At 43.7% G+C, this 11,085-nt stretch overlaps 1 protein-coding gene across 1 annotated transcript; it reads right to left on the bottom strand.

Moving 5' to 3' along the window:
* Positions 1-450: 450 nt before the first annotated feature.
* On the bottom strand, positions 451-2,387 carry UBB (ubiquitin B). The gene is made up of 2 exons (XM_047089910.1): positions 2,283-2,387; positions 451-1,533 (listed from the first exon to the last, which is right to left on the bottom strand). The coding sequence occupies exon 2, from the start codon at positions 1,525-1,527 to the stop codon at positions 610-612; it is 918 nt and encodes a 305-aa protein (XP_046945866.1). The 5' UTR covers positions 1,528-1,533; positions 2,283-2,387; the 3' UTR covers positions 451-609.
* Between the last annotated feature and the right edge of the window lie 8,698 nt (positions 2,388-11,085).

Raw genomic sequence — 11,085 nt, 5'->3', positions numbered from 1 at the left:
TAACAATATCAGAAACTACTATGGGTGTTAATGTGACTCAATCTCACGGTTTTGAGTTCAGGCCCCAGTTTGGGCATAGAGCTTACTTAAAAAAAATCACAATACTTGAAACCACAATTCAGCAGCCTCAACAAAAATTTCATTTTTCTCTACAAGGATCGATCAGGTCAACTATTTGAGGGGTAGGCAAGTTTGCTTTCAATAGGCCTCCAATTCAACGAATTTTTAATTGTACTGCACTTCTGAAATGGCTTCCCATTACACCAGAATCTTATGACCTTTAACAAAGGACAAATTTCCCACAACTCAAAACACCTTTTCCTTCCCAAGGGGACTGACTTTGGTGAAAATGACCTTCTGAAAGCTAATCCCCCTTCCTTGAAGGGACCCTTTTAACCAGATAGGAGCCCCCCCCCCACCGTGTAATTTCACGACAGACACCAAATATGCTACCATGCAACAAAACTTTTATTAACATTTTGAACAGCTATTGAGAAAACCAGTATTTCAGCAATTGCTGAAACTGGGAATTTCTAAACTTAAACTGGGGCAAATGGCTAGAGTGCAGAGCTGCCATCATTGGGCACTATGAACTTCAAGACTGAAGAATTAACAGCCACCCCTCAGACGAAGAACCAGATGGAGAGTGGACTCTTTCTGGATGTTGTAATCAGAAAGAGTGCGGCCATCTTCCAGCTGCTTGCCTGCAAAGATGAGCCTCTGCTGGTCAGGAGGGATGCCTTCTTTATCTTGGATCTTGGCCTTCACATTTTCGATGGTGTCACTGGGCTCCACCTCCAGGGTGATGGTCTTGCCGGTCAGGGTCTTCACGAAGATCTGCATACCACCCCTCAGACGCAAGACCAGGTGCAGGGTCGACTCTTTCTGGATGTTGTAATCAGAAAGAGTGCGGCCATCTTCCAGCTGCTTGCCCGCAAAGATGAGCCTCTGCTGGTCTGGGGGGATGCCCTCCTTATCCTGGATCTTGGCCTTCACATTTTCGATGGTGTCACTGGGCTCCACCTCCAGGGTGATGGTCTTGCCGGTCAGGGTCTTCACGAAGATCTGCATACCACCCCTCAGACGCAGGACCAGGTGCAGGGTCGACTCTTTCTGGATGTTGTAATCAGAAAGAGTGCGGCCATCTTCCAGCTGCTTGCCCGCAAAGATGAGCCTCTGCTGGTCTGGGGGGATGCCCTCCTTATCCTGGATCTTGGCCTTCACATTTTCGATGGTGTCACTGGGCTCCACCTCCAGGGTGATGGTCTTGCCGGTCAGGGTCTTCACGAAGATCTGCATACCACCCCTCAGACGCAGGACCAGGTGCAGGGTCGACTCTTTCTGGATGTTGTAATCAGAAAGAGTGCGGCCATCTTCCAGCTGCTTGCCCGCAAAGATGAGCCTCTGCTGGTCTGGGGGGATGCCCTCCTTATCCTGGATCTTGGCCTTCACATTTTCGATGGTGTCACTGGGCTCCACCTCCAGGGTGATGGTCTTGCCAGTCAGGGTCTTCACGAAGATTTGCATTTTGACCTAAAGCGTTTAAAGGAATAAAGGTTAGTGTACCACCACAGGATCCTTAAGTTACTTACATAAATAATTATCCAAAGGGAAGTTAACTTCATTCTCTGAAGTGCCTTGACCGTATTAACCTCTCTCACAAACCTCTCGACTTTCAGTAGCCTCCAATCAGGCACTGAATATAGAATCTAGTCAAGGCTTTCAACTTAAAGACGACGAAGGACCAAAAACGTTTTCAAGGTTTCCTGTTCTTTCTTCGCTAAATCGTCTTCCTTCCCCACCCCATCCCCGGAATTCCCCCAAAACCTAAGCATGACACGTAAAACTAAAAACAAACCAAAAAAAAAAAAAACCCAAAAAAAAAAACCTTCCTAAAACTCGAAAAATAAAAATTGTTGTTTAAACGGAAATGAGGCGGGACGCTTTCACCGCGTTGGGATTCAAAATCTGTAACAGTTTTAGAAACCAAGCTAGACCACCTTTTTTCCGCCTTCCCCCCCTGAAGCAGACACGATGGAATCTCCATCGGTTAAGGGTCGGTTGGTCTCTGTCGGCGCGCGCGCGCGAACCGCCCCCACTCCCTGCACGTAAACAAGGCCGACTCTTCCGGAAAGGCCCGGCGCCGCGGCGCCGCGTCACCTCGCCCTCCCCTCCCCCAACCCCTTTCCCTGAGGGCCACCCGGACCCCCAAAGCTGCCAGCCTGGTCTCGCTTAGAGCCCCTCTCCACTCCTCCCAGGTCTCGAAGGCCGCGGGCCAGTACCTGGTAGCGAACGCAAGGACACCGAAGACAATCACGTCCGGCCGCCCCGACACCGACACACACCCAGCGCTGCCAACCGCTTCTGAACGCTCGCGGCTCCGCGGAGCTGGGATTTATGCAGCGTCTGTTGCGTGACTCATCACTGCTTACGTAGCCGCCGTGTCCGTACGCTGCTGAAAGTAGTTCGCTCGGCCCCACCTCCCGCAGCCCGGTTAGGCCCTTCCACCGAGCCCCAGGTTCCTCAGAGGCGAAGAAAGGACCCTAAAAATTCAGCTCCCCTCTCTTCCAGGTGACCCTTCTCCTCCCTTAGGAAAAAATAGGAACATTATCAGGCGGATGGATTTGAGTTAAGGGGACCTTCCTCGAAAGCTCTCGAAACTTCCTTGCGGCGGCGGCGCTGATTGGTGAGGCGGCTGAAGGCGAGGCCGGTGCTGATTGGTGGGAGACGCGGCGGCTCCGTTGTTGCTGGGCTCCGTGCTGGGGTGGGTAAGCGCGGACGTTGCTAAGTAGCTCAGTGCGCGTGCGCCCCAGAGGCGCGCCTTCGCGAGAGAGGTGTACTTCCGGCCGGAGAGGGAGGAGGGGTAATTGACTCCCGCCTCCGAAGTCCCCCGTCCCCCCCACTAAATGTTGGGTGTTCGGGCCTTAAGTGAGGAAAAAGCCTCCTCTGCGGCGACTTCCCCGGGAAGGCCGCCCCGGTTCCGGTTTGGGTGGCGCGGCCCGCGCTGGTTTCTGCCGGCGTCTGCCGGCGTCTGCAGCGGAAGCACAAACCCGCCCCCCACCCCCAGTCTTAACGCGATCCCGCCCTGGTCGGTTTTAGTTTTGCGCTTGGTAATGGCGGGGTTGAAGAGCTTTAATTACACTTGTTTATTGGAGTCAGAATGCTTTTGTCCTTCTCGATCCCCACAAGGGCTCCGAGGAGAGTCAGTCATCTAGACTCTGGTGGTGGGAACCTCTGCGGGGCCCGGGCCTCCCAGCGCCTTCAGGCCCGGAGAGGCGAGGCCCCGGCTCCAGGTGACACGGGGGCGGGCTTAGGTCTGGCTCCCGCGAAACCCGCAGTCTCTTTCCCTTCTGTTTCACCAAACTCTGGTGGGGAAAAAGAGAGATGCAAATTAGGGAGCCGAAGACCCGCTTTGAGAGCTGACGAGGAATTCGTGTCCAAGAAAGTAATAGCTCTCCCATTAATGTGTGGTGTTCAAGCGACACTAAAGGCGGAGGCAGCCGGCTAAGGCCACTCTGGCTGGTTTCCCTCCACCCTGGGTGTGGCCCCGTGTCCCCCTAGGAGATAACCCGAGGAGCGTGAGTAAGGCAGGGAGGGGCGTTGGGATCTCGGGGATACGTGGCCCGGTGTCTGAGTCACAGAGACGGGGATGTAAATAAACACGCAAATGGCTGTTTGTGGCGTAATAACCAATCTCAGTAAGGAGTGGTCTAAAGATTTGCACATTAACGCAAATTAGCTGGATATCACTTAGAAAAGTCATCAAATCACAACATTTCTAAGCATAATATTAAAAAACTGTGTCGATGACCTTGCACTATAGACAGGTATATTGAGTTAACAGACACCTTGACAGTCTTGAGTGAACTAAAACTTGGTAAGATCTACTTCCTGGAATAACAGAGATAAAAATAGTTTCTTTAAGATCTCCAAGTTCATTCTGGGCTTGGAGGTGGTTGATGAAATGTTTCTTTAACAAAGTATGAATTTTCATTTTTGTCAGACTCACAATGAATCTGAACTTGTTTCAGCAACTAGCATCTTCTCCTGAGTCATACGTGTTGGTGGGGAGAATAAACGAGAATGGAGATCACCTGACTGATAGGATGACTTAGTTCAGAGTTCCAGCAGTTGCCAGAACCAAGTGAGTCATACAGCTTCCTGGTTTAATGTTTTCCCAAAGTGGGACCTTCGGTGACGGCCACAAAGCAAAACGTTTTCAGAAGGATGACAGGTGCTGTCTTTGTAAAACAAGGTGAATTTTTTATGGTCTGTTTATAAATGAACATTTTTAGTAATCACATCCTTTCTTGGTAGTAAACTGTAAAAGATAATTTGTAAACAAATTAAGAAATAGAATGACAAGATCAGGGATTTGGTAATTTAGCACGACACTTGGCATTGTGTTCAATATATGTTCGTTCGGTGAATAAAGTGCAATTTTACCTTTTTTCAATTGGGGAAAAAACACCCCAACTTTGTGACAGCCTTAGGCACCAAAATGCAAAACAAAAAGTCACCACTTACTTCTCCATAGTCAAATGGTTTTTGCCTAGGCAGTTCCTTTGGAAAAAAAAAAAAAAATTCTAAGTGATTTTACTTGGCTAGATGTCTTCTTTTTTTTTTTTTTTAACTTTATTTTTTTATTTTGAGAGAGAGAGGGAGAGAGAGAATTCCAAGAAGGCTCCTTTGCTATCAGCAAGGAGCCTGACATGGGTCTCGATCCCACTAACTGAGAGACCATGACCTGAGCCGAAATCAAGAGTCAGATGCTCAACTGACTGAGCCACTCAGGTGCCCCTTGGCTAGATGTCTTTTAATAAAAATCTGTGAGAAAACTGTGGTTCCAATGATAAATTCACAATTGTTTTCTTGACTTTATCAGCTGATATTTAAAATACGGAGTTAATATGTGATTTGTCATTTCCTAGTTTGGCCATTCATGTCAATAGAATTATGAGACTCCTGATTTACTACCAGCAAGTTAGAAACTTTGATGTTGGATGTCCAAATGAACATGGAGAAAAATTCTGTATTGTCTTTACATTGGGTCTTAAAATTATGAAATATGTCCATTATAAAACAGCTACTTTAAAATGTTTATTATGGAATATTACATAAATGAAAGTTGGAGATCATATAACCAGCATCATATAACCAACACCCAACTTTATTAAATCTTAACATTTTTTATTTTGCTTCAGTTTTTGTTTTTTTTTTTTTAGTTAATGTATTTAAAGTAGGCTCCATGCTAAGATCAAGGGTCACACACTACCTACTGAGCCAGCCAGGCACCTCACTTTAGCTTTTTTTATAGCAAAAAATATACACTATAAAATTTATCATCTTTCCATTTTTAAGTGTATAGTTAAGTGGTATTAATTATATTTCACATTATTGTGTTAGAGATCTCTAGAATTTTTTTTTGTCTTGCAAAACTGAAACGTGTACTCACTTAAGAATCACTCCCCATTTCTCCCCACTCCCAGAACCTAGTAACCACTATTTTACCTTACACTACTTTAGATACCTTATAAAAGTGGATTCATATAGTATTTGTTTTTTTGGTGACTGGCTCATTTCATTTGGCATAACATTTTCAAGGTTCATCTATACATGTGACAAAATGTCCTTGTTTTTTAAGGCTAATGGTCCATTGTATGTATATACCACATTGTGTGTGTATCTATCCATCTGTCTATGGATATTTGGGTTGCTTTCACCCCTTGGCTATTGTGAATAATGCTGCAAGGAATATGGGTGTGCAAATATCTCTCGAGATCCTGCTTTTAGTTCCTTTGGATATATACTCAGAAAGGGGATTGCTTTATATATTGCAATTCTATTTTTAATTTTTTGAGGAACCTCCATGCTGTTTCCATCAGCCATGTGCAAAGGTTCCAGTTTCTCCACATCCCCACCGACCCTTGTTACTTTCTTTTTTTTACTACTTAAAAAAATTTTAACGTTTATTTATTTTTGAGAGAGAGGGAGAGACAGTGAGAGCAGCGGAGGGCAAAGAGAAGGAGACACAATCTGAAACAGGCTCCAGGCTCTGAGCTGTCAGCACAGAGCCCTACGTGGGGCTCGAACCTATGAAATGTGAGATCATGACCTGAGATGAATCCAGACACTTAACAGACTGAGCCACCCAGGCACCCCAACACTTGTTACTCTCTTCTATTTTTTTTATAATGGCCATCCTGATGGGTGTGAGGTGATATCTCATTGTGGTTTTGATTAGCATTTCTCTAATGATTTATTTACTTTTTAAAAATAATTATAGATTCACAAGAAGTTGCCAAAATAGTAGAGAGAGATCTTATTATGCGCTTCATCCAAGTTTCCCTAGTGGTAACATCTTACATAACTGCAGTACACTATCAAAAGCAGGAAAATAACATTTGTATGTTCTACAGACCTTACTCAGATTTCAGCGGTTTTATATGCACTTTAGTGTGTGTGTGTGTGTGTGTGTGTGTGTGTGTGTGTACATAGTTCTGTGCGGTTTTGTCACTTGGGTAAATTCGTAACCACTATGATCAAGATACAGAGCTGTTTCATCACAAGGATCCTTCATGCTACCTCTTTATGGTCACAGGATTCTCCCACCCCTTACCCCCAAGCCCAGGCAACTGCTAACCTTTTCTTCATCTTTATAATGTTGTTATTTTGGAAATGTTGGAATCACTCAATATGTAATTTTTTGACAGTAGCTTTTTTGCACTCAGCCTAATTCCCTTGAAATTCATCCAAGGTGTTGCATATATCAATAGTCCATTCCTTTTCATTGCCGAGTAGCATTCCATGGTATGGATGTACCACAATTGGTTTATTTATCCACCTACAGATGGACTTTTTTTTTTAATGTTTATTTTTGAGAGAGACAGAGTGTGAGTGGAGCAGGGACAGAGAAAGAGGAGACACAGAATCTGAAGCAGGCTCCCGGCTCTGAGCTGTCAGCACAGAGCCCAACACAGGCCTAGAACCCACAAACTGTGAGATCATGACCTGAGCTGAAGTCGGACACTCAACCGACTAAGCCACCCAGGCGCCCCATACAGATGGACTTTTGATATATTTCCAATTTTTTACTATTAGAAGTAAAGCTGATATACATGTTAATATACACATTTTTTTTTTGGTGAATATGTTTTCATTTCCCTGGGACAAGTACCCAGTACTGTAATTGCTGGGTCATGTGTAAGAATATGGATAGGTTTTTAAGGAACTGCTGAGCTATATTCCAGACTGGCTGTACTGGTTACACTCATACCTGCAATGTATGGGAGATTCTCTGCATCCTCACAGCATTTGGGTATTACCGCTGTTTCTTTTTATTTTAGCTATTCTAATATACATATAGTGATATTTCATCATAGTTTTAATTTGCATTTTCCTAACGATTGGTGACCTTGAACATATTTTCACGTGGTTATTTGCCATGTGTGTATCCTCTGCTGAAATGTCTGTTCATGTCTTTTGCCTGTTTTGTAATTGGATTGTCTTGGCTTTCTGCTGTTGTGTTTTGGAGGTTCCTGGTATATTCTTGATACAAGTTCTTAGATATGTGGCTTGCAAATATTTTCACTCATTCTGTGAGTTTTTACTTTTTTGATTGTATCTTCTGAAATACGGAAGTTTGTTATTTTGATGAAGTCTCAACACCCTATCTTATACCACATTTCCTTCATCTCTTTAGAGATTATCTCCATTTGACTTCAGCAGTGAACTTTGATATCACTTGAAGCTGGTTGAACTCTTAAACTCCAGGATTCTTCACTCAGAGCCCGACCTGTCACCCTTCTAGCTTTCTTTCTACCTTGTTTCTACTACATCTGCTGGGTAAACTTTCTAAGACCTCCAGTTCCCCAGTTTTCTGTTGTCTCCCCTCAACTGTTGGTTCTTTTCTTTAATGGATTGTGCTTTTCCTGCTAAGAACTCTTCATCCAGCCTAAAGATTTTCTCCTGTGTTGTCTCTACACCTAAATCTAAAATCCATATCAAATTAGTTACTTTTGTATAAGGTGTCAAGTTTAAATAGAGGTTGATTTTTTTTTTTTTTTTTTTTTTTTTGGCTTTTGGTTGTCCCGTCGCTCCAGCACGGTGGAAACACTATGCTTCCTCCACTGAATTGCTTTAGCATCAGTTTCAGAAATCAATTGGTTAGGTATGTATGGATCTGTTTTAGTTAGTGTGGTCTTTTTAAGGGTTGCATTTGCTTTTTCTTAAAAAATATTCTATTTATTTATTTTGAGAGAGAGGGAGTGCGAGCAGGGATGGGGCAAAGAGAAAGAGAGAATCCCAAACAGGCTTTGCACTGCCCGCACGGAGCCCAACGTGGAGGCTGATCCCACAAATCCAAGCTGAAATTCAAGAGCCAGACAAAATCAGTGACCCAAGACAAAATCAAGAACCAGATGCCCAAATGACTGAGCCACCCAGGCACCTCAAGGATCCCATTTTCTTTTTTTTTTTTTTAATTTTTTTAATGTTTATTCATCTTTTTTGAAAGAGAGAGACAGAGCACAAGCAGGGGTGGGGCAGAGAGAGAGGGGGACACAGAATCTGAAGCAGGCTCCAGGCTCTGAGCTGTCAGCACAGAGCCTGACGCGGGGCTTGAACTCCCGAACCGCGAGATCATGACCTGGGCTGAAGTTGGATGCTCAACCGACTGAGCCACCCAGGTGCCCCAAGGATTCCATTTTCAATGCCAGTCATTTCTTTTCCTTCCCAGAGATAGTACAATACTGAATTTGATGTTTTTGAACCCCACGCACCTTTTTTTTTAAGTAGGCTCCACACCCAATGTGGGGCCTGAACTCATGACCCCAGCATCAAGAGTCACATGCTTTACTGACTGAGACAGCCAGAGGCCCCAATCCCAGGCACCTTTTGAAGCTGATACTATACATTTATGTTTCCATAAATATTACATGTTGCTGTAGACTGAATGCGTACCCCCAAAATTCGTATGTTGAATACTAATCCCCAGTGTGATTGTATTTGGAAGTGGGCTCCAGACTCTGAGCTGTCAGCACAGAGCCCAATGTGGGGCTTGAACTCACGAACCTTGAAATCATGACCTGAGCCGAAGTCGGATGCTTAACCGACTGAGCCACCTAGGTGCCTCTGAGTTCTTTCAAATCTTTTGGGCATATACCCAGAAGTGGAATTGCTTGATCATATGGTAGTTCTAGTTTTAATTTTTTGAGAAACTATCCTACTCTTTTCCATAACAGCACCATTTTATAACAATAAAAGCATCATCATTGTATTCGTGTGTATTTAGGTGGTATACATAGGAATAAAATTGTGGGATGCTATCTTCAACTTTACTAAGTTTTGCCAAATTGCTCTCCAAAGGGATTGTATGAATTTACAATCTCACCAGCAATGTAGGAGAATCCCACTGTTCTATATATTACTCTGTATCGCTTATTATTTTCAGAATTTAAAGTCTTGCCAATCTGGAGGCACCTGGGTGGCTCAGTCGATTAAGCATCTGACTCTTGATTTCAGCTCAGGACATGATCTCAAGTTTCATGAGATTGCTCTAACAGCACAGAGGCTGCTTGGGATTCTCTCTCCCCCTCTCTGCCCTTCCCCTGCTCGCTCACTCTCAAGGTAAGTAAACTTAAAAAAATTATTAAATTCTGCCCATCTGATGGGAAGATTTCTTTTAGAAAAAAGTATTTATCAAGTCCCCTCCAGTTTATTTTGTACATATGAGGCCATTTGTTTTCAGATGGGATTTGACTATAGGGAAGGAGACACTTTCTGAGGCAGGTGTGACAGTTTGATGGATTTGGTTACCACAGGTCCATTGGTTTGAGGCGCTTCAGGAGCCTCTTGGGACAAACTGTAAGAGGCGGTGAAATGACTTGTCACTGTTAATGGAGGGATGCGAGGGTATCAGCGAATGTTGGGTGAGCTCATACCAACAAATTGCCTTTGGTTCTCATTTTAGAATTTGGCAATTATGTCAAACTTATCAATCAATTCTTTGAGTAACCTCAGGCGGTGTACCACAGCAAAAAGAGCATGCGATTTGGAAGCAAACCTTATGTTCTCAACTTCTTACATCAGCCCCTTGACTGTGTATTTTATTTCACATCTTCAACCTTTAGTTTCCCTGTCTGTAAAGAAAAAATGGGGACCAGGCGTCATTCTAACTTGTCAAATTGAGTCTCAAGTTTTGGCAACTCACTGAGCAACTGTCACTTCCATCCCTTTTTCTTTGTCTTTTGTTTGGTTTCCTTTGCTCTTTACACAAACGGCCTTCGAAAGACTGGGATTTTCTTTTTCCCAATACATTTCCAGGGAATTCCCAAACCTTGTCAATAGACCAAGAAGCAGTAGTTGGCTGTCTCAATCTCCAAACCTGTTAGGAAACTATATTACACACCCAAAATGGACTAGACAATAGTAGTTATTGGTTTCTCGGATAAATAAATTTTGTACCATCCCCTTAGATTCAAGTCACTATTCTTCATTTCCTCTACTGATTACCAGTGACTACTTCCCATTTGTTTTTTAGGGTCATGAACTTATTCTGAGATTTCAGTGACATTTTAAACTTTTATTTATTGTGTCTAATAAATGGAATTTATTTGTTGCCACACCAAAGAACAATAGCTAGACAAAAGATGTAGATGGTTTTGTAAGTTGGTGTGTTGTTTTTGTTGGCTTTGTGAACATTTCAACATGGATTAGATTTACGGTGAGAGCTGTCTTGGAAGCAGGCCTTTGCCCCATTTTGCTGTTGGAGGGGTTGGTTAGTACATCTAATACATAAGACAACCTCTGATACATAAAGGAATTTCCTTATCTCACATCCGAAATACAATGAGTATGTTTGCCTTTGTATTAAATTTTTTTTTTAATTTTTTTAATGTTTATTTATTTTTGAGAGAAAGAGACAGAACATGAGTGGGGGAGGGGCAGAAAGAGAGAGGGAGACACAGAATCCCAAGCAGGCTCCAGGCTCCGAGCTGTCAGCACAGAGCCCGACGCGGGGCTCGAACTCGCGAACCATGAGATCATGACCTGAACGGAAGTCGACGCTCAACCAACTGAACCACC

The sequence above is a fragment of the Lynx rufus genome, unplaced genomic scaffold (assembly GCF_022079265.1).
Source record: "Lynx rufus isolate CCGP_SWC_20201006 ecotype Redwood Valley unplaced genomic scaffold, mLynRuf1.p SCAF_28, whole genome shotgun sequence".
Lineage (NCBI taxonomy): Eukaryota > Metazoa > Chordata > Mammalia > Carnivora > Felidae > Lynx > Lynx rufus.
Note: the sequence above shows the minus strand (reverse complement) of the source record. Positions and strands in the feature narration are given on the sequence as shown.